The sequence below is a fragment of the Anarhichas minor genome, unplaced genomic scaffold, assembly GCF_050575085.1.
Source record: "Anarhichas minor isolate MPS153535 unplaced genomic scaffold, ASM5057508v1 ptg000045l, whole genome shotgun sequence".
NCBI classification, from domain to species: domain Eukaryota; kingdom Metazoa; phylum Chordata; class Actinopteri; order Perciformes; family Anarhichadidae; genus Anarhichas; species Anarhichas minor.
The window spans coordinates 4,516,221-4,540,084 of NW_027466491.1; the positions used below are offsets into that span (position 1 = coordinate 4,516,221).

The window sequence follows — 23,864 nt, forward strand, 5'->3', positions numbered from 1 at the left end:
TCCTCTTCTCTTCTTCTCTTCTGTTCTCTCCTCTCCTCTTCTCTTCTCTTCTCTCCTCTCAGAGACAATGTCTTCCATAATCTCTTGTCCTCAGTACTTTATGTATGTGCCTTTTGCTGTTACAGTGGTGAACAATCAACAGGCATTTTTCTATTTATACATTGTGTTTTTTCACACCAGGACTGATTGGAGGAAATCCAAACTTGTAGCATATTTTTTTTCTTTTGACTGGATTCCACTGTATGTATGTATACGTTCTTGGGGTGATTTGCTCAAAAGGAAAGTGGGTGAATTACTGATGTTCATTCAGTTCTGCAGAAAAAATACAAGACTGTCAGCTTTGATGCTTGATTAGTGTAGTTCCCCTCCACCTCTGAACTATTGTTTGAAAGTTTTTTTTGGTGATGTAAAGTAACTGCATTTAGAAAAAGGCAGGACATTCTGGACCCACACTAAGTTGTTGAAGCAACATATTTGCTCAGGCAAATATCACTTTCAAATCACCCCTTTCATGTTGTCCAGCTGTCTGTGTGTGTTATGTGTGTGTGTGTGTGTATAATCCATTCTGTTTTCTGTGTTCCAGAAATAGGATCTCCAAATCCAAGTTCAGGTTAGTACATGTTATCATAGTCTTTCAATTCACCTGCTCTAATGTCTCTACTGCTGTGGTTGCTGGATGTGTGTGTGTGTGTGTGTGGGTGTGTTTTTTGCTTGTCTATAGTCATGCAAAAGAAACACAGACAAACTGACAGAAAGAGAGAGAGAGAGAGAGAGAGAGAGAGAGAGAGCTTTGCTCTGTAAAGGAATAGTTCTACTTTTAGAAAATAGTTTCTTTCTTGCAAAGAGTTAGACGAGAAGATAAATACTACTCTCATGTCTGTATGGTAAATACCAATCTACAGCCAGTTAGCTTAGCTTACTGGAAGCGGGGGTAAACAGCTACCCTGGCTAAGTTAACAAGACCAGCCTACGAGCACTGCTAAAGCTCACTAATTAACATGATTTATCTCCTTTTGTTTAATCCGTACAAATAAAAGGCTTAAAAATGTCAAGTTATGGTTCAAGGGAGGTTATTGGCAAGGCTATTTCTTGGCTGGGCACCATAACAATTTTGTTTACCTTTGGACAGAGCCAGGTTGGCTTTGTCCACCTTCTTTCCACTCTAAGCTAAGCTAACTGGGTGCTGGCTGTAGCTTCATATATAACAGGCAGATATAAGAGTGGATTTAATCTTCTCATCTAACTCTCTGCATAAAAGCAATTGAGTGTCTTTTCCAAAATTTTGAAAATATTCATTAAAGGAAATTGGGTCATTTTCTAAAATATGAATGAGGTCTATTTATTCCTATCAGGGACATTGTTGTACATGTTAATATGAAAATATTACTGTAACACGGGTTGTCATAGACATTAGAAATGTCTTTTTCTGTAAGAATGCATGTCCGCTTCTGTTGTGAGTTGTGTCTCGTGTAACATTCAGTGTGTGCATCGTGGAGAAGCCGCTGTGTGCCATACATGACTCTAAATAGCTTATACACACTCTGGTGAAACATACATTTTGTATAGACAAGGAAGAATAACACTTCCTGGTGAGCTGTGACGTCTCCTTGCAACCGTGTCTGTTGTTGTGGAGGAAGGGATTGAGGGTGAATAATCAATAGACACCCACAACAGAAAGAGACAGATGATTGATTAGGGCAGTTATGGTCTGGATTCATTTAGTTGTTATGAATAAAAGCTGATTGGTCTGATAGATTTCCTGATAGATTTTCTTGTAATTACACGCTACTGTTTGCCTCTGTGCAAGTACTGCGCACGTGTCTGGACGAATTTCAGTTGTACGATCACCGGTACATCAGTGTAGGTGAGTGAGTGAGAGGTGTGAAGCTGGCAATTACCAGAAACTATTTTTTAACAGTAGTGGGCAGGTAAAGTGCAAAAGACCTTGTGTACATAACAACACCGAACAACATCTTGAATTGTCTAAAACGAAAGAAATTGTTTGGTTTTTTTTAACGCTAAAATGAACCACTTCTTCATTTGAAGCAGGCATTTCCCTTCAAGTGTGAATCACGGTGTGACATATTTCAATTTCAATTTGTCCCTTCAATCATTTCATAAGAATAAGCGTTCCTTTTATTGCCTCAAATGGTGCATATCTCATTCTGCAACAAAGCTCATCCTACTGGCTTTTTCTTGGTGTGAAATGTCTTTGAGGATGACTAACTGCTCCACAGCTCAACAAGAGACTACCACCGGCCAACGGATGATGTCATCACTACTTTGTAGACAGACTAATTGACTCTTTCTTTTTCTTCTCTCTCATCCGCTGTTTGTTTCTTTTGATCATTCTTTCGTTTTTTCCCTTCTCTCTTCTCTCATGGGCCTCTCCTCTTTTGTTTCCTCCCTCGTCTGCTTCTCTGCTCTCTTTCCCACGTCCCTCCTTTTCCCCCACCTCTCCTCTCTCCCTTCCCTACTCACCTCCCCATCTCTCAATCTCTGCTTCTTCCTCCTCAGTCGATACTCTCGGAGGTGGAACAGGCTGTGTAGGAGGAAGTGCCGGGCAGGGGTCAAATCGCAGGTTTTCTATTGGCTGGTCATCTTCCTGGTTTTCCTCAACACTCTGACCATCGCCTCTGAACATCACCAGCAGCCTCAGTGGTTAACAGATGTACAAGGTACGTGAGCACACGTTTTATTCTTCCCTTGTTTCCTCTTTCCAACCCCTTTCCTCTTTCCTCTTTTCTTACTCTCCTGTCTTTCCTCCTCCTCAGACATAGCCAACAAGGTGTTGCTAGCACTCTTCACTGGTGAGATGCTGTTGAAGATGTACAGTCTGGGTCTGCAGGTCGGTGGCTAAGCATTATTTTTCCTCAAAATGAGTTGCATGGGAAAATATTGTATTGTTTGTCAAGAGAAATGTAAACTCCCGTCTCAAGTATTTGCTCCCTTAAATCTCTCCAAACTCTCCACAGGCGTACTTTGTTTCGCTCTTCAATCGCTTCGACAGCTTCGTAGTATGTGGAGGAATTCTTGAGACCATTCTGGTGGAAACCAAGGTCATGTCTCCTCTCGGCATCTCTGTGTTGCGCTGCGTACGCTTGCTGAGAATCTTCAAAATAACCAGGTTAGTTTAGACATTTTGAATTTCGACGATTATTGAGTATCCCGTTGCCCTTCCACACACACATACATTAACATTTGCAACTATTGTGTTGCCAAATGTCCTCGGGATGCTGATAAGAAAGGAAACAAATAAAATGTCAAACATATTCAAGTATGTAGTGTGTTTATGACGGATAAATGTTTAGTTATCTTCTTTTACACCTGTATGTACTTCTGTTTGTGTGCATGCACACATGTTAACCGGATGTCTCTCCCACAGATACTGGAACTCCCTGTCCAACCTGGTGGCCTCCCTTCTAAACTCTGTTCGCTCCATTGCTTCCCTGCTGCTCCTGCTCTTCCTCTTCATCATCATCTTCTCCCTGCTCGGCATGCAGCTGTTTGGGGGGAAATTCAACTTCGACGAGACCAGACGCAGCACCTTTGACAACTTTCCCCAGTCTCTGCTCACCGTGTTTCAGGTAATGATACTGCAAATGTTTCTGGTCTGCATCTTGTGTTTCTGTCTTCTATTCTCAGCTTGTGTCCATAAAATGATGACTGATTTTCTCAAGATTTGAATTCAATTTCTTTCTTTCTCCACAGATCCTAACGGGAGAGGACTGGAACTCTGTGATGTACGATGGTATCATGGCGTACGGTGGACCGTCCTTCCCCGGCATGCTGGTCTGCATCTACTTCATCATCCTCTTCATCTGCGGAAACTGTATCCTGCCTCAACTGAGCCCAACATAAAGTAGCTACATAACAGCCTATATGAAGTGGATCTGAAGAGAGGTGGAGGGGGGATGAGTGATGACAAGAACCAAAAAATCAAAAGTCTGGAGCTTGTTTTCTGATTCTGTTAAATTGCATCCTATCAACCACATAACATTGGGTCTGGTTGTGATTTGAATTAAATCTTACCCCTATTTAGGATGTGGAAGCAGGAGGGAAGGGTCTGTTTTGCATGATATCACTCATGAAGCCCTCACTTAGTATCTCTACTCAAGCAGTTCAGTGTCTTTCAGATGCAGAAAGATTACTAATTATCCACCAACCACACACATGTTCTGGTGGGTCAGCAACATCCTTAGCTTCAACCCTCTGAACAGATATCTTACTGAATGTCTTCTTGGCCATTGCTGTCGACAATCTGGCAGACGCCGAGAGCCTGACATCCGCCCAGAAAGAGGAGGAAGAGGAGAAGGAGAGGAAGAAACTTGCCAGGTAAAGCAGAAAGAGGAAGAAAGACAGGTCGACAGTTAGCTGACGATAAGTCTGACAAACACCAGAAACAAATGGTTGGATGAGAGAGAGGGAGTGAGAGAGTTCTCCCAACCTCAAGGCAATTATGCCGAGAGACATTTACGGATGCGGATACTGGAGCCTCGAAATCAAAGTACTAAAAATGCTTAACAATTAGAATATGAAGATATTATTATGTTTTAGAGACAGGCTGACATTTGTCTGCTTTGCTTTTTTGTCTAAACCAATTTTATTGGGTAATTTTAGCGCCTCATTCAGTACAAAAGGTAATTTGTCAGCAATGGTAATGTGAGATTTTAGAGCAGCGGAGGATGATAGTGTCCCCCTCAGTGGCACAAATCATTAAATGTCTCCTTTTTGGTTGCAGCCTGTATTGATCTGCTAAAAACAAGTGTGATGGAAAACAACCACTTGAGTGCGCACTCTGTGTTTGACTGTGATTACAACAGCACTGCGATTGAAATACTCCCCATCATTGAAAATCTAAGTGTTTATTTATTTAGTTAATTTAGATGTGATTTGATACACATCCGCGGATTAACACGGGGCTAACATTGCTCGGGTTAAGAGAAGGGGAAAGATGCTAATCTTCTTTTCCTCCCTCGTTCTCCAGGCTGGCCAGTCCAGAGAAACGTCATGCCAACGAGAAGCCGCCTCTGGAGGAGGAGAAGAAGAAGGAGAAGAAGAAGAAGAAGAAGAAGAAGGAGAAGATAGAGCTCAAGTCCATCACGTCTGATGGAGAGACAAACACTGCTACTAAGGTACACACACACACACACACACACACACACACACCTCAAGAAAGACCAAAGTAATAACAGACCTCAAAAAGCACAAGCAAGTGTGTGTGTGTGTTGTCAGATAAATGAATGAGTTGGTAAATAAATACAATGCTCTGTGTCTCTGCAGATTACCATGGATGACTACTGTGGAGATGAGAGTGAAGAGAAGAACCCATACCCTGCCAATGATTACATAGGTAACCCACAAACCAAAGCGATGTAATGTGTTTATGGAGGAATGATTAGATTAAAACCAGATTTAAATGTTTTTTTTTTAAAACAAGGTTGCTCTCATACAGACTTGTGGCTTTTACAGGAGAATGCAGAATCGGATCACAATCTCTTAGTTCGTGGCAGCTTGGATGTTTACGACATTATGGCTAATAATAAACATTCTCGATTCAGAATATAAATGGGATTTTCTCTTCTGGAACCTTCCTTTCTGGCATGGCTGGCTGGTGATCTCTTAGGTCCAGCAACCTTTAATGCATTGCTTAATATCAGTGTCAACAGGTTGCAGATGTTCCTTTGTGTGACTTTCTGCTAAGGCACATATACTTTAAGCCAAGCTCCACTTATTGTCAGCATTTAATTTCCTCCTATTTACTTTTAACTATTCACTTTTTCCTCCCTCTCATCAGGAGACGATGACGACGAAGAGCCAGAGATGCCAGTGGGCCCGAGGCCGAGGCCGCTCTCCGACATTCAGCTGAAGGAGAAGGCCATTCCCATGCCTGAGGCTCGCGCTTTCTTCGTCTTCAGTCACACCAACAAGTAAGAGGACACTTATGCCTAACCTTCATTTCTTCCCCCCTCTCTTCTGTTTTTATCTAATCTGTCTGTCTCTCCCCGTGTTTTTCCATCCTATTTGTTCCCTTCTCTATCTGATCCTATAAAATGTCCTGTTATTGTCGTAACAAGTGACTCAAATGTGTTTTTCTCACTTTGTTTTTTAGATTCAGGGTTCTTTGCCATAAGATCGTCAACCACAACATCTTCACCAACCTCATCCTCTTCTTCATCCTGCTCAGCAGCATCAGTCTGGCAGCAGAGGACCCGGTCAAGAACGACTCCTTCAGAAACCAGGTAACACACACACTATAAAAAAACCTGTATTAAAGTATAAATACGGCATAAACACATATTAGGCCGACTATACATTAAGGCACAGACAGAGGCAAACATCGTAGTCATCATTAGTTGCCCACACATTCATTCTGTACTAAAGGGATTATAGCCGACAGCAACATATAGAGGAACCAAAGCTTATTGCGACCGGTCTGTTACACTTAATGAGATTTCTTCCAGAGTACTGTAACCAAGATTAACTAAGAAGATGTGAAACGTCTGTTAAGCTTTGTCTTGTCAATTGAACTCTATTTTTTTTTTTTTATTGAGCCAGGTTGGCAACTTAACATGCAGCCAAGAAATATGGTTGAAATGTTTTATTTTTTGCTATCCCCCATTTAACCAAGACTGTATAAATTGTAGTGGCATATATAGATTTGCATACAGCAGCTGAGACTGTGTACTCTGCCTTAGGACAAACTGTTAAATGTCAAAACATGTACTATTTGTATCCATGGAGACAATGTCCTCACTGCAGGTACAGAGCATCACCATATTGCTTATGTATTAATGTTGTTTAGTGTTTATGGGGGTAATTTGTGAGCTCAAGTCTAATGTAAAGACTGAGCTCTGTGTGTGCTGTATGTGTGTTTGTGTATTTGTATTCTCTCAGTGAGCAAGACCCCCTCAGAGCTAATAAAGATCTGCTTTATTGTATTTTCCTTGGTTATGGAATAGGCGGCTGGATATTAGTCTACCTCAATGGAACTCACTCTGAAACCTTAATGAAATTATACATCCTGTTTTTCAGATGCCGCTCTGTTTTCTATGTCTATTTTAGTCCAATCGGAATTCATTATCCTTGGACCTGAACCTCAGCGTTATTATTTCAGCGTGTTGTGGAGTCATCCAGGACGATGCTACAGCTGACCATAAGTTCAGCCTTAACCCCCGGAAAACTGCACTTCCTCCTGTTTCTCTCTTTGTTTTTAACCATGTAAACGATTCCATGGAAGCGTAGACCTTTACGCAGTTGTTTTGTTACTGGTCGAATCTAAAATTGGCAAGAATGCCGGGTCGCTTTTCATTGAGTTAAGTTCTAAAGGTTGCCGAATTCATTCAGCCTTGGAACATGTTCACAATTTTGTCTTCGGGTTAGTATTATTACAAGTACAAAGGATGACATAATGAAAGCCGTTGAGCATTGTTTTAATCCCTGTAATGATATTGTGTAGTGTACATTAGTCATCATGGAAATGGTATCCCTAAACTAAAAACAATGATTCCCTTTGTTGCTTTTTTAGATCCTGGGCTATGCAGACCATGTCTTTACTGGACTCTTCACCATAGAGATCATTCTTAAGGTAGTATTTAGTGTTTGTGATGTATGATAAGGGGTCCTTATTATCTGTAAATGCTACAGTATTCATTTGAATTACTTTCATGAGGTCCCAAACATATTTTTACACAGATTCAACGTGTATGATGGCAATAAATAGTCACTCAAATAACTTCAAGTATGTGTCCTTGGTAGTAAACCCTCCTTTAAAAAAAGTTAAAACAATGACCACCTACTCTCAGATAATATTAAATCCCTGCTCAGTGTTAAAGATAAGGCAGCCGGTATCACTATGCATCATATGTGCTCCCCATGTTCACTACTAACCTGTGATTTAGCCTCTTTAGTTGACTCTAAATCATGAACTTTGACCCCTACAGATGACAGCCTATGGGGCCTTCGTCCATAAAGGTTCATTCTGTAGAAACTATTTCAATATTTTGGACCTGGTGGTTGTCAGTGTGTCTCTCATCTCCTCTGGAATACAGTGAGTGCAATTTAATGTTTGCTCATGCATGTTTTATACTGTTGTCCCATTTAAATCATTCGCTGCTTCGGCATATTTTAATCAAAATTGTGTGCACTGATACAACCAACAGTTTTTGGCAGCAATTCCAAGCGACTTCACCAGTGAAGCTTACAACATCATCAAACATACATTTGTGTTATTACACGTTAAAGGACCGGACTAGGCTGCCAGATAATGACGAGTGCATGAGACACTAGTCCAGTCCAAGTCGTAAAGTGAGGAAAAACGATTTTGTTAATGTCAATTGCCCCATGCTTCACACTTCTCTCTATTCTCTAACCATTTTACACTTCATGACTCCGATCCCCTTTTTTCTCTTTGTGATGTTTATTAAATATGTTCACTGCTTCTCGTAGCAGTTAACTCCTTGAAATGCTGTGATATTTCTGATGTTTAATATGCTATATGCTACACTCTCTGTCTCTAATGCTTAATAGACTAGACGTCTCGACGTAAGTCCATATTAGTCCGCATTAATAACCCCCTTAACAAACCTTCACCTTAACTGTGTAAAGCTGTCACTCTTTTGATTTGGTGTTTCTATGGCCTTGGAGAGTTTTAGTCGAAGCCTTCTTCAGAGCAAGGGAAACAAACACAAGGCTGTAATCTCTGATGTTAAGAGCAGGCGAAGGTTTAATGGGATTATACTGTAATGATAATAAATGGTTGATTTGCTATTACGAACACATGGTAGGCTTTTGCACCAAAAATATCTCTATACAGGCGTCAGCATAATTGCTTTTGATGCAGAGATTGTTTTTTTTTTCTGGGGGGGGGGAGTGGTTCCCCTGTGTCCTCTAATGTTACAGTCACCCGTCACATCTAGTGAATGTTAATATGTTTGGTAATCTACTCTTTGACATATTTGTATGTCTCAGTTGTCATGTTTCTGGATAAGCTGAACTCTCCTGGGCAATAGAAACGGCACCTTAATGCTAAAGCTCAGTGGTTTTTCCTGTTAAAAGTAGTAAGTGTGTGGGATTCGTCTTGAAAACATTACAGTCAAACGAATTGTGATGTTGCTGCATTTAGTGGTGTCTATAAACAGATTTTTTTTTTTTTTACTCCAGTCTCAGTATTTACTGTACATCTTCCTTCAGTACTGTGACTACCTAATATCTCTCTGGGGATATACTTTAAATGTAGACCTCTCTTGCCATGTTTCCATTCATGTATCTGTGCACGTTGAAGTAACGCAAAACTTCATAAAGATGTTACTCATTTAATATGCAAATGAGCAGTTGCAAAACAAATAACAACATTCAGTAAAAGCTCAGATGTTTAAGCTGTCATCCTGTGTAGTCTCATGATATTGTGTGTTGACAGCATGAAATAGGGCTAACATTGGTTCACATAAAAGCACTATGGCAGTGTGGCTGATTTGATACTATTAACCTCTTATCTCTGGACGTACATTTTTTCCTTTTTATGGAAAGGATTTAGAATCAAATAGTGTGTAACAGGTTCATCTTTCCCTTCAACCCAGTTAACTGAAGCACAACTTTTGTATTTTTGCTACATTTAAAAAAAAAAGTTTCAAATTCACTTCACATTTGTCTGGATTGTATCACGATAAGATATCTTCACAGCTGGTTTGACTGATGTGTTGCTGATGAAATCCCACTCCACATGAACTACCTTTAACTGCCCTTAAACTTTACCTTCCTGTGTAAAATGTTGCACAACGGGTCTTTCCTTACTTTCTGTTTAAAAGTCAACACAGAGTAATGTCACTCCCTTTAAATCACTCCTTTAACCGTCTAAAAAGTCACTCCCTTAAAAGGATACATTGACATTTTGAATACACTTTTTTTCCCTCTGCCTTTGTGACACCGTAGGAAAAAGTTTTTGTATTTGTTCTTCAGTTAACTGAATGACTGGCTTATTAGCTTTGCACACTGAAATCAGAGGTAAAAGAATATGGAAAGCTAGAATTGTATCACGTTTGACAGCCGTTAACGTCACACGGTAAAAATACACTTGGGAGGCCTAGTTCAGATTACCAAAGGACCAATGTTCAAGCCTTTTCCAAACATTTATTGTAAAATTCAAAATGTCACGGTATTCATTTGATTCCTTTTGGTTAGTATGTTAAAACCTTTTCCTTTGAACCGTGTTCTTTAAAAGGTCACACGCTGTTTGATCTTTGGCTTAAACTGACACTCTCCTACAATGACTCTCTGTTTGCCTGTCTGTGTTTTTGTGTTGGTCTACCTGTGTTGTACTTGTATGTGTTTGTCCATGAAGCACATGTATTTGTGTGTATTTTATTACATAAACACCTTTAGAGTAGTTTTTAGTACTATTGTAGACAAATTATACAAACATTATGATTAATGGCCCCTAGTGACACGGTCCATATCCTGATTTTGATAGATAATTAGTACTCTTAACATTGTCAGAGGAGGTGCAACACGTATAGTATATGATCATTACTTCAGTAATAATTATTTACCAAACCAGATTGTAATCCAATTATTTAACCACCTGAATTTAGCCAATAAACGTTGACTTCTTGAGATTAATGTGCACGTCTGCCAATCTCCTGTTAAACATCTGTCTATATTATACAGCATAGTGGTGAGGGTAGTTTGCCCAGTTTAATCCTAACTTTACTTATCATAAAAAGAATCATGGTTATTCTCAGTTATTATTTGTTTAAATGTCGTTTTATACTTTTTGTTGAGTGTCATGTGATTTTTGCCTCAGTTGTTCAATTTACTTGTATCTTGATCATTTAAATTGACTTAGCTTTTGTGTGTTGTCTCGATCTCTACAGTTTTTCTTTTTAAACTCATGCTACAGTTTGTGTTAACAAACTGCTATTCATTGTGTGTGAGTTGTCTCAACCTTGCAAATGTGTCTGAATAGTAAAATGTGTGTTTGACTGGTCAGTAGTTTAATTCCATGTGTGTTTCAGGTCCAGTGCAATTAATGTGGTGAAGATCCTGAGAGTTCTGCGAGTGCTCAGACCACTGAGGGCCATCAACAGAGCCAAAGGACTGAAGGTTAGAGCACATAATACATACATATTCTCTTCTTAACAAAGAAAGCCACACCCTAATACTCACTATCGTTTTTGGGGCGTTTTTCCAGCATGTAGTGCAGTGCGTCTTCGTGGCCATCCGGACCATCGGCAACATTGTCATCGTCACCACGTTGCTCCAGTTCATGTTCGCGTGCATCGGAGTACAGCTCTTTAAGGTAAGACGAAAGGAGGGAAACGTCTTCAGTGATAGTGTCGTAATCATGTTTTTTTCTTTAATCAATACTGAGTTGTACATTTCTATGTTTTTCCATCAGGGCAAGTTCTTCTTTTGTACCGACACCTCTAAACAAACTCATGCAGGCTGCAGGTAAGAGATCCCTCCTGCAAGCAAGCTCGTTGAACTCTCTCTTATAGCATAACTACTGGATGAGACGTGAATGCATACATGTGTGTGTGTACTTGTATTTACAGGGGTTCCTACATTATGTATAAGGATGGTGATGTGGGGAAGCCTCAAAGAGCCCAGAGATTGTGGGAGAACAGTGACTTTAACTTTGACGATGTCCTGCAAGGCATGATGGCTCTGTTTGCGGTGTCTACCTTCGAGGGCTGGCCAGGGTGTGTGTCTACATACAAACACAATTTGTTTTGATCTGCGTACTGTATGTACACTGTGCGCTTGCTTTTTCGTCCTGGTATCCTACCCTATACTTTCTGCTGATTAAATCTTTTTACTGGGTTAACTGAGGGTTAAGTGCCTTTCCTCTCCCCCTCTTTCTGTCCTAAAATCTCCACCTTCCTTTCCGTCAATGAATCTGTCCCTGCCCTCCCTCAGGTTACTGTACCGGGCCATAGACTCTCACGCTGAGGACGTCGGGCCCGTCTACAACTACCGCGTGGTCATCTCCATCTTCTTCATCATCTACATCATCATCATCGCCTTCTTCATGATGAACATCTTCGTCGGTTTCGTCATCGTCACATTCCAGGAGCAAGGAGAGCAGGAATATAAGAACTGTGAGCTGGACAAGAATCAGGTAGTGTTTGTTTTACATCAACTATTACTGGATTTGTGCACACTGTTGTGTGCGTATAACTGCAGTTTTTATGCCTTTGTTTAGCAGTAAGACCGACATGAAGCACAAGGTTTCATGTTAAAGTAGAGGGAGAGGGAGTGCTGTTCTGACTGAAGTGGGAAAGTCATTTTGTCATTCAGGAGGCACAAGGGAGTGGGAATGGAGGCCAGGCAGTGGGGGTGAGGCATGGGAGAATCTGGAGAGGCTGAACAAGAGTTGTAGGGGCTGAACTACTTGAGGAGTGCAGTCAAGAGGGAGCTGCAGCAGTTCAGACAGAAGATGAGACTAAAGCTTAAAGAAAGAGCCAAGCGAAGTCCCTGCAGCTGTGTTTTCTGTGATGATCCGTGTCCCTGCAAGAACAAGGAAATGCACAGAGAGGATGGAAGAGTAGTCTGGGCTGGAAAACACTTTTTTAGACTGCCAAAAGACACAGCTACAGCTTTTCCTCCATGGTGGTCTGAGTACAGAGTGAGGAGGAGTTGGGGAGCTACATTCCCAGACACAAGTTAAAGGCAGATGTGTGTTTGAGCATGCTCACGTGTTTGTGTGTGTGTCACAGCGTCAGTGTGTGGAGTACGCTTTGAAGGCACGTCCGTTGCGTCGCTACATCCCCAAGAACCCTTACCAGTACAAGGTGTGGTATGTGGTTAACTCCACCTACTTTGAGTACCTGATGTTCACACTCATCCTTCTCAACACCATCTGTCTGGCCATGCAGGTGAGTCTCACACATACACGCTCACAGAATGCAAGTACGCTCTCTTAAAATGGGGTAAATATTACAGTTACGGCTTTAGAGAACTCCCATGAAGCCCCCTTCCTTTGTTGGACAATAATGAGTTGTTTATGTGTCTTTGCAGCATCATGGACAGACCAAAAATTTCAATGATGCCATGAACATCCTCAACATGCTCTTCACTGGACTCTTCACTGTGGAAATGATCCTTAAACTGATCGCCTTCAAACCCAGGGTAGGTCCACTTCTCTAGCTGCCGAATAGAATAACAGTCTACAGTAGAGTAGAGCAGCATAGCAAATATTTGATCGAAAAGGTTTAATCTACTTACTATTACTAATAATTTACAACCAATGAATATAATAGAATAGTCAAATACTGTACGTTTAAGGCATTGACTCACATGTAATGCAAATAACTGCTCCCTGATGTTGAACTGCATATTCATAATCCCGGTTTAATTTCCTCCAGATGATAATTGCCATATTGTGGATCTAAAACATGATTAGTGGACGGCATCGTGGGGTTTTTAATCTCACTGCTCCCTTGTTACCCTGCTGTTGTTGTTATGTAGCTGTCTGGGTTTATTGGTCCAATCTGAGCACTTCCTGGTGCATCAGGAGGTATCTAAACAGTAACAGATGGGAATGCCTCCCCCTATTACAGCAGGGTTATAGGAAAATACTTTAATATTATATTTTTGACTCTATTGTTGCACAGTGCAAGTTGTAAATCAAAAGTTGAGTAACTGTGTCACTTTTACACATTATGCTCATTAGAATCAGCACATCAAAACCAAATTCTAAACTATCGATTCAAAATACTCCAGGTTAAAGAAAAAAACGTTATTTTTGAGTGTGAACAAATTAATTTTACTTTTTATTTATTTTCATATGTGAAGTTAATCGCTGTAAGTTATTTGGTGCAATTGATGAATGGCAGCACCAAGTTTCTGGGAGCCAGAGTTTTTTTTAAACTACTAATTATAACTTAATTATTTTGTTTTTCCAATTAGCTATAAAATCCAAATCATGTTTTACAAAATGTGATCATGTATAATAATGAAAAATAGTTTTTTGTAATAACTTTTGAAAATAATGATCTACTTGGACCATTTAGGCTTGGGAATTGACCTCACGCTGCGCTGCATTATGTTATATATTGTTCCTCAAGTAGGGTTCATTTAAACTGATCAGATCACATTTTTAAAAGCAGTTTTGCAACTTTCTTAATATATACAAACTTATACCTCTTTTCCTTCTTTCATGCATTAAGTCTATATAATAAGTTAAAGTGCAGCATGTCGACATGTTCCCGAGCCATTTGAACAATGCTAACGAAAATGTAACGCACTTCATTTGTGCGTGAGTGAGATGTTTGTTTTTATTGGCTTGACTTCGGTAAACTCTTCCGGCACACACAGAGGACCAGCTCACTAACACTTTTACTTCCAGGTATTACAGTCGTCAACACACAAGTGGAATCAGCTCCAGTAACATTTGCTTTATGGAGGAAAAAAAACCATGTGCTAATACCTTCTAACTTTTGTACAGGTTTCACTGTCTCAGCCTTGTTCCTCAGGGTTTTTTTTTTTTACTGTGTTGTATAGTTCTGAACATCTGAACACATTGTTGATTTTATTTGGGGTCCACCTTCCTCTCAACCTTTATAAATGATGTGTGTCTAAAGTTTGTCAAATCAATTGAATGCTGTTCATGTTTAACCCTGGTTTGACATTAATATTCTTACACCTCCAAACAACTTAATTTAAACCTCTATAGAGTCTAGAAACCTTTTATGGGGATCCCTTCACTCCTGATGTCAGACGATGAAGCTTAAAATTGATCAATTAGGTGGTATTTGTTTGTGCATACCTAATTGTTTTTCAGGGAAGTTATAGAGTTCTTCTGTTGGTGAACCGCAGTATATACTCTAAGTCTATACTAATGTAGAAGCCTCACATTATCCAGACAGTGATCATTCTCATTCCCCTGCTCCAACTTCCAACCGTCTTCAGACATGCAATAACTAACAGATTGTTGCACAACATTGGAAGTAACATGGTAACATCATTAGCCTTCCTAGAACACAGTGTTAGAACGAATCTGAATGTGCTATGGGAAAACAATCAGCCCTGAATCTGAATGTAATTTGCTTTACAGTATATGGAAATGTTTCTGAAAAGGCCAATGCGCCAGTTTCCAAATTACCCTGGTTAGATCTTGTCTGCCTCTCCGAATTCAACTCTAATGAAGCTGTGTCTCTACACCAGAACATAACAAAACCCTTCTAAGCTCCTTTTACAGTACATCAAATATATTTTTTATTTTACCACCCTAAATAATACTACTGTTTTGGCTTAAAGCTTTCTGGATGTTTTTCATAAATACTCACTTTGTACCGCTAATGGTGATGAATTGCTTTCAATAAATTAAACAAACAAAGTTGCCGACTTAGATAACTTCCATCTAACACGCCACAACAGAGCAGGAAATCTGCACTTGATGAACAGATAGTGCAAAGGAAACAAGTTGATTCTGTTCATTAGGATGAAAATGTGTCCTTTCATGTGTCGGTTCGTCAGCTGATTTTGTTGTTCCGTTTCCTCAGTGTACTGTTCGACCTCATACCACCTTAATAGGTCTGCGAAGTGGCAGCAGATGTTGTTTTCCTTCTAACCTACCTTTCTTACCCTCCTCCTCCTCCTCCTCCTCCTCCTCCTCCTGCTCACCTCATCCTGTGTAGGGGTACTTTAGTGATCCCTGGAATGTGTTTGATTTCCTCATCGTAATTGGCAGCATAATAGACGTCATTCTCAGTGAGATCAACGTAAGTACGATGCCCACTCTCACTCTCCTTGTCGCGCCCTCTTTCTCTCTGTCTTGTGCCCTCTCGCTTCTTCTGAATCTTTCATTTCCTGCCACTCTCCTCTCTCCTTCGTGGCTATTCTGTGTTGTGTTGTCTTGTCTTTTCTCTCCGTCTCTCTTCCCTTTTTCTCTGCCTCTTCTTTTCTCTCCTTCCTTCTTCTCCTTCTCTCCCTCCATCTTTAACTCCAAGATGGCCGCTGCTACTCAGGGGACCCCCTAACCACAAGGGGTCCTGAGCAAGAACAAGCTTCTTCCTGGGTATCTTAAAAAGTAGAGAGAACAGAGGCCGGGTTTAGCATTGAACACTAAGGGTTCCTGCCTTGCGTCCTCCTTCCTTATTCCTTACAGTATCTCAGATGTTGTCGGGTTCTTAATTTTTTTGTCCACTTCATATCAGACTGTGACATGTCCTCAGGTTTGAACTCCCTCACTAACTAACTGAACTAACTCACTGACCAATCACAAACAGACTTACACGTCATCTTTTTTAACTACAGCAACAGGGGCATTTTTTTGTTGTGGTTTTGTTGCAATTTGTTCTGTACTGTTCTTGTTGTTGACATTTTCCTCTCATGGACAAGCATGACCGATCGCCGCTGCTCTTCCTGCTGTCCATCTCTTTTAGACTGCCCCTTCTTTTATTTTTTTGCTGTTGAATTTTGTTGATTCTTTCCCTCTGTCCTCCTACTAAAAAAACTCCAATGCTCATGTATATAATGTTTTTATCTTATTTTTCTCCTCTCTCCTTTAATTTCCGTTGTTTCCATTTTTTAAATGTCTTATGTTCTGTCCTTTTCTTCTGTTGTTTTTCTGTTCTTTCCACCCCTACGCAGCATTATTTTGTTGATGCATGGAACACATTTGATGCCTTGATAGTTGTGGGTAGCATTGTTGACATAGCGATCACTGAGGTTAACGTAAGTAGTCCAACTCCTTCCCTCCCTTCCTGCCTGCCTGCTCTGCCATTCCCACACACACACACAAACAGACAGAGTGCCGATACCCATCTCGCATGCTTTCAAATGATTAGGAAACTTCAGCTGCACCGCATTTGAACTTAAGAGATGGCTGAAGCAGCCTGGCGGAGAAAACAGCCAGATGTAGTGCAATCAGAACAGAGCGTTTAAACATGTGAAATACTGAACAGTTATGCTCGGAGAACTTTGAGCCTTGACATCTAAATACCTTTTGACATCTTCAGTTTGATTTAAGATTAATATGTTGGCTGTTGGGGAACTAACATTGTCATCACTCCATTGTATTTTGTTAAAATGTAATGTTAATAACAATGGAGGCTGTAAAACAACACGTTTCACAACTTGTTGTCGATGATCTCCCCCTTCCAATTCCTGCGCTTTTATCTTCTCCAGCATTTCCTGTAGGTTTTCTAATATTTGAAACTGCTTCAGATAGGTATTCATGCCTCGGTCTGCTGAGCATCAAAAACTATTGCACTTGCCAATAGAACCTATTGCATTCCCCTCAGCACTTTTTGGTTTGCTCTCCCATTTATTTGATCTTTTATCATTGCCACAGGGGATAGTGTCCATTCCCCTGGCATGATGGACACTGTATAGCATGGCAGATGTAAAGGTGGCATATCCAGGCCTGATACTGTATGTAATGTTTGCTGAAAAGATCCACATTTCTGGAATGAATACTGATTCTTTTGAACAATGGTGATTTGACCTGAGGGTCATGAAACGCTCTCAATTCATAAATCACCAGAAAAACTTTAAATTCAAATGAGAAAGATACAAGTTGCAGTTTGTTATTTTTGCCTCAACAATAGTAATGTGCAGACATGGGGAACAATTTGATCCATAAATGGATTTACTCAGGACCCATGAAATTTATGTAAATGTAGGTATGAATTCATTTATTATCGACGTGGAGGCCCTATGGTCAACAGTGGGGCTGAATAAGAATGAATATCCCAAACACAAGTCAAATGTTGAGTGTCTATCGTATTTACACTTCAGGGATAATTGGTGTTTTATTCATGTGGTATTCAAAGTGCTCTTTGGCAGCAGAATAGGCAGAGAACCATGCAAACTGCAGAGTGTGTCTGGACACAACTACTTTTAATTTAGCGTTAGAAGAGGCCAAGTTTAGCTGTGTGAGCTGATGCTATGATCAGTCCAAAATGTCACATGAAAAAAACATTCTTTTGTGGCTTTTTTGTGGGAGAGCATCAGTCATTTCCATTTGATGCCTCGACTTCTATCTGCCAAACATCTCAAGCAGCAAAAGGAAAATTCCTCAGGGGACTGAAATTGGCTCTCTGAGAGTCTAACTTTGATATATACGTTTGATATTTGTTTCAGCTTATGAAGACACTTACACCAGCCCTTGCTACACTGTATTTCCAAAAACAAGTTAGCGCGTTTCCCAAAAATGTTCCTTTTAAAGAAAACTATTTTAATTCTCAGGTTAGACTGAGCTGTTGATGTGTTTAGGCTCCAACAGTTTCTGATTCGGCCACATCGATTATCGACGCATTTCTTCTACATGGGGATGCACATTATAAGTATAGGTTTGCCTAAACTGCTCTCACACCCTCAGCCTGCTGGTTTGAGTTATAGAAAAGATATGCACACATGCTCACCGGTATTTTCCCCCGTGGTGGAATGCAGTGTGTTTCACCTCAGACAGCACTGGTCAGGCATACAAATGTGTGTATGAGCTTGGCTGTTGTTTTCGGGCCTTTAGAAAGGGAATCCATTTTTCCCCATGAGAGGCTGACAAAGCTGCTTAGAAACCACAGCTTGTAATTTCGAAAACTCTACTTGGATATTTCATGTTTCATTCGATTATTCTGTCTAGTTATTACATGATTGTTACGTCAGGGGAGTGAGGAGGTGATAGAGGAGTGTATAAATATATTCATAGACACTTAACAGAGACATTTCTGTTGGGAAGTGACAATACAAAACCACTGATCGTTCAGCCACCTTTTATTCTGAGGTTCAATGGGCCGGAGATATACATCTTTGTCATCAATACAAGTCGCTGATGCTGCACTTAACGCTTTGGTTTGGATATTGCCTTTGATTTGGTTTGATTGATTTTGTTGATTGGTTTGCGTTTCTTCCTGAATGTTTCATTATTATCCTCTCTCACCCCTAACCTAAAGGCATGGCCCAAGTCTTCTTTTTCTTCTTCTCTGGTGGCTTTTAATGATTTGCGTGATGCCCAAGCTACCTTTTCTATTTGTCTTTTTTAAGAAACCCTCCGCACTTCAATCCTGTGAGAACTCTTGTCTGTTTTTGATCTGGGACCCTGGCACTGAGCCATTTTAGATTCTAGCCTGCTACTGCATTTACCCAGGCGATGAAGCACAGGTGAATGCTTTCTAATGTACTGAGCAATGCAATTAGAAACTAATAGCAGCAACTTGCCAACAGCTACCTCTCCGTCATTGCATTCCTAAGTACACAGCGAGGTGCAGTAACAGGCCAGCTTTTAAAATGTTATCACGTAAAGTAAATATAAAATGGCTAAAATCTCTCATTTGAGTGCACCCACTTTGCTGCTCTGTTGGGTGCTTGTTGACTTAGATTAGCTGCACTTTTTGTGGTCATCGAATCAGAATACTTTGTTAATCCCTGGGTCTCTAATTCTCCCCAGCAACCTGCGGGTGCTTCTTAAATCCTGTCTGTTTTCTTTTACGTCTTTGTTTTGAGTAGAAGTAGTGTGAATAGATCTGTAGTGGTTTGCTCTGAGCGGTGTCTTGCGGACGATGCCAGTATGGACTGCATCTATTTCTTTCTCTGTCCGGAATGCCTTCTCTTCTCCATCTCTCTCCTTCTCTTTCTGAGCTTTTTTCAGTTTTCAGTAACTCTTCTTTTATGGATGTTTATCTCTCTCTTTCTCTGTCTTCTCTCTCCTTGGTTTGCGGTGCCGCTTGCTCACCTGAAATGCAAGCTGGGTAACACGGGTCTCTCATACTTTTCATATATCCTAAGAGATAATCCAATTATCTCATGTATATATGCGCGTGTATACAAGTTAGTGTTGTTTTTCTAGTGAAAATGCACTTTTGTGTTTCAGTATTACAACTTAAAATGTACGAGTCAAACCTCAACCTCAATTCGAGGGTGATAATGTTCTCAAGAGACCCGTTTTACCTTTTGAACTGACTGAACTGATGAAATTGTTGCTTGAAAACACAACATGCAATGTGAGAAAACGGCTCACGGTCATTGTAAATGAGCTCATAAATCCGAGGAGCTGCAACTACAGTTACTCACATCCGCACTGTAGTTCAGCCTGAAAGGAATTCTGTATATTTATTTACAAATTGACGGTTTTATTTGGTTAAATTTAAAACCCATGTCCCGATCCTTGAAGTCCACGCTAGACTCTGTAATTTGCTTTGTGTCGCTTCATGATAAGAAATATGATAACAAGGAATGATTTGAGTTTAATCTTATGTGGTTCACAGCTTCGATTTCACGTAGAAAGTGAAGCAAATTCTGATTTTAGTTATGCTTAAATTGACTCATCTGGTCCTTTTTTTTTATTCGCACACAGACACACAGACAAACACACACAATCTCCCATATTTCAATATTTATTTAGTCTGCACTTAGTGTGTATCCGTGCCATCATCCCTTCCTTTCTCCGTCCTCCCTTCCTTCCCTTCCTTCCTAGTTGTCCTTCTCCCAACTTTCCTTCCTTTCACACCATAATGCCTCAGCTCTTCTCCTTAGACATGTACACACACACACCATTTATCCCTCCCCAAAGAGTTTGTGCTTGTAGTACAAGTTTATAATGTATGTATTCATAAATGTGTGTGTATGGCTCTGTTAAAATTCCTTTCATTTCTTCATTATGTGGTAAGGTATTTTAACAGGACCAACACCAAAGAGTAAACAGCTCCTGAGTCATAGATTAATCTAGAAGTTAATCTATGACTCCCAGTGATGTAATATGTTGTAATACCAGAGAGGACCAGTGGGTGTCTCCTTACAATATGTTATCTTTGTGCTTCTCAATGTTATTTAAATACTAGTGGGCTCCAATTTCCAAAAGCATCTAAAATCACCTTTGTCTGACTGAGATGATCTTAACTTCAACCTTTTTTTATTGTGGTATTCTGATGCATCTTTGACCTAAAAGTAAGTTCAAGTTCTAGTTTCACTTGGATCTTGGCTATTTTCAGGTCAGAGAAATGCTTGAATAACACATAGTCAAAGGAGGCATTGCCCTTTAATGCCATGATGCATTTGGTAAATGTAGCCTGAGTCAAGCTAAAGCTTCAACCGCTGTTACTGTACTTTAGCTTCAGCTGGCAGAAAGAAAAACAGATAGCTACAGAGGCGCGCCTTCTATCGGCCATCATACACACAAGCACATGGGCTCACGTACACCCTCAGCTCTTTCCCCCCGTTGTGGCTGCCCCAGACCATCGTTCATTATTTTGGCCCTCAAGGCGTTGGACAGCAATTTCAGCAGTAGTTTAAACTTCGCACATGTTTTAATCTTCTAGTACTGTGATTCCGCCTGACGTGGTCCTCACGGAGGATGGGTTCAGTCTCCATTATGTAGTAATATCTGGCAGGATTCTCCCTCCTGGCCCAGATGATATTTATATATATACTTTTTTTTAACCTTTTCACCATGTGAGAGTTGATCAGAGACTGGACCCTCAGTAGCCCGGCGGTTATTGTAAAATTCTTACAGCTTTTCACATAATAACACTAAAAGACACACATACTGCACACACAGACACCAAGACACACCAAGACACATCAAGACACACCAAGACACACCAAGGCGCTGCTCTGGTGCTGATCTTTGTTGCCTTTCCTTAAAGCCAGCTGACTCCTCCTCGTCCTCGTCCTCCTCCTCCTCTTCGCCCTCCTCCTCCTCCTCTTCTTCCTCTCACCCCCCTGTGGTAAGGCCAATGGTACGCTCCGACGGTAACCTCGTCCGCCTCCCTACCTCCTCCACCATCCCTCCATCCCTCCATTTTCCCATCCCTCCTGCTACGCCAACCATGGTATGATCCAAAACGTTTGGCTTTTCCATTCGTCCTGTCGTCTCTCCTCTGTCGCTCCCGCTGTCATCTTCTGCAGCATGTCCAGGGTTTATGTAGCTGTTGTTTCACATGCTTCTATATATACATATATGTGTGTATGGTGAAGGACACTGTTTTCTGCAGGCCTAGTATAACCGGAGTGACTTTCCCTGAGTGACTATTGTTGTTGCCCTGGTGCCCGCTGCCCCCACCTCCCCCATGGCTTGCAACTTGCTCCCCCTTCCCTTATGGATGTGGTATCTTTAGTGCTTCGTCATGAGTGCAAGCCATCATGGTCACGCTACCACGCTGTCTCTCTTTCTTTCACTCTTCTCCACTGGCCTGCTGTCTATCTGATCTATCTGTGAACCTGTCCATTTGTTTGGATGTCTCTGAATAATTCACACTATTCTTCATATTCAGACTCTCTCTCTCTCTCTCACTCTCTCTCTCGCTCTGTTACACTTACTGTTACTGTACCTCTCCCTCTCACTGCCCCACTCTGTTAATGGTGCAATGGTCCCCATTGTGGTCCAGTTGTGGTATTACTTGCATTACAGAATTTTGACTTACTCTCCTCAGAAGGATTTGCCATTTCCGGCACATCTGTCGGTGGAGTTTGGGACAACGCATGTCTTGGGTTACTTTTCAACACACCTGCATCACCAGAACAATGTGATGTCTACCCTTATAAAGCACTCCCAGTTATCCCAGAAATATATAATAATGCAACTTTACAATCTTTGATTTCTATAGAACATTTTTAAAAACAAGATGGGTTATTTCTCTGCTCTTGAAAAGTAACATATGACATCTGTTATCCCAAACTTGCAGCTGGATGTGTAGAGAACGGCTAGTCCTTTTTAGTGGCTCACTGTGTTTTCTCTTTGGGATTAGCATAAAGAATTAATGGCTTCTTGGAAAAACACAAATGGCATCAAACAGATTTAGAGGTCAGGTAGGATGATCTTGTGTTTATTTATCACAGCGAAGGCAGATGTAGCAGATGTAGGTGTGATTGCGTAACTGTTACTGCTGTCGGTTGCTGATGATTTGGTAGTTCTATGAACGTTATCCTTGGCTTCGCCCTGCTGTTTGGAGTATAATTTGAATAATATAATGATTCCTTAGTTGATGTATTAACTGCATAATGCTTTTACACAAATCCTGATGTTGCCTTTGTTTTTTCTGCCTTTTTTGTCCGTGAGAATGAGCAGCAGCACCATGAATAACTAAATCCGTATTAGAATAGCACTCAGCGAGATGGCTGAATATTTCATCATGGAGTTATTTCCTGTGGATGAGTTTGGGACAATAGACAGTTAGAAAGCTACAGTGCCTCTCAAGCTTGTACTTCAGAGCTTTACTAAGAAATATTTTGAATAAACTGCAACTTTTCAAAATAATGCAAAAAAATGGATAGGTTCTGCAAATATAATGATCGCAGGGGTGAAAGAAGATCATAGTAAACTAAAAGTTAAGATGACAACATTAACCACCCAACCCGGCAGTGACTGCATTGGGTATTAACATCTTTATCCACCTGAAAGTCATCTTTGGATTGTTTGTCCCGGTGGCCAGTTGCTCCAGATAAACAATTAGCCTGCCTGCGTGATTTATCAAGACAGGAAGTTGCCTGCAGGCTAAGATTTTTGTACTGTATCTGTTGTGAATTGTTATCCGTGATTTATGAAATAGCTTGACGTTATCGATGGAGATCTCCCTGGCCTGATCTCCGCTGTTAGACTTTTCGTCTGTACCGGTGCAGAGTAATCAAATCGTTCAGCTTAGTGAGATGATTTACTTCAGTGGCTCTAAAAGCATTTTAATGCTTGTTTGTCAAATGTCATTGCAAGGCTGGATTAGCCTGTAACAGGTATAGAAACCCAAGAGTGTGTTCTTCACCTTAATTATGACATTCCTGAGATGAGGTGGAAGTAACAGCAGAATGCTAGAACCAATTATACCAGTAAAGACTGATGGAGCCGTTTTTAGTTTTGGTGGTTCAGCAAGGTGCCTTTAACGACTGCAAAATAACTTTTCTTGTTGCACAGTTGGACGTATCTATTACATAAA

General features: G+C 40.6%; 1 protein-coding gene across 1 annotated transcript in view; it reads left to right on the forward strand.

Moving 5' to 3' along the window:
- The window catches only part of cacna1c (calcium channel, voltage-dependent, L type, alpha 1C subunit), a 149,910-nt gene that overhangs the window by 112,314 nt on the left and 13,732 nt on the right, over positions 1-23,864 (forward strand). Inside the window, exons 12-33 of the mRNA XM_076111439.1 lie at positions 584-610; positions 2,518-2,678; positions 2,775-2,848; positions 2,976-3,127; positions 3,386-3,587; positions 3,712-3,832; positions 4,221-4,335; positions 4,988-5,135; positions 5,284-5,353; positions 5,798-5,930; positions 6,113-6,242; positions 7,529-7,588; positions 7,944-8,050; positions 11,013-11,100; positions 11,189-11,296; positions 11,396-11,448; positions 11,553-11,699; positions 11,917-12,118; positions 12,717-12,875; positions 13,018-13,128; positions 15,639-15,722; positions 21,585-21,770. Of these exons, the coding sequence (XP_075967554.1) occupies positions 584-610; positions 2,518-2,678; positions 2,775-2,848; positions 2,976-3,127; positions 3,386-3,587; positions 3,712-3,832; positions 4,221-4,335; positions 4,988-5,135; positions 5,284-5,353; positions 5,798-5,930; positions 6,113-6,242; positions 7,529-7,588; positions 7,944-8,050; positions 11,013-11,100; positions 11,189-11,296; positions 11,396-11,448; positions 11,553-11,699; positions 11,917-12,118; positions 12,717-12,875; positions 13,018-13,128; positions 15,639-15,722; positions 21,585-21,770 (2,638 nt within the window). The remainder of the gene's footprint in view (positions 1-583; positions 611-2,517; positions 2,679-2,774; positions 2,849-2,975; positions 3,128-3,385; positions 3,588-3,711; positions 3,833-4,220; positions 4,336-4,987; positions 5,136-5,283; positions 5,354-5,797; positions 5,931-6,112; positions 6,243-7,528; positions 7,589-7,943; positions 8,051-11,012; positions 11,101-11,188; positions 11,297-11,395; positions 11,449-11,552; positions 11,700-11,916; positions 12,119-12,716; positions 12,876-13,017; positions 13,129-15,638; positions 15,723-21,584; positions 21,771-23,864) is intronic.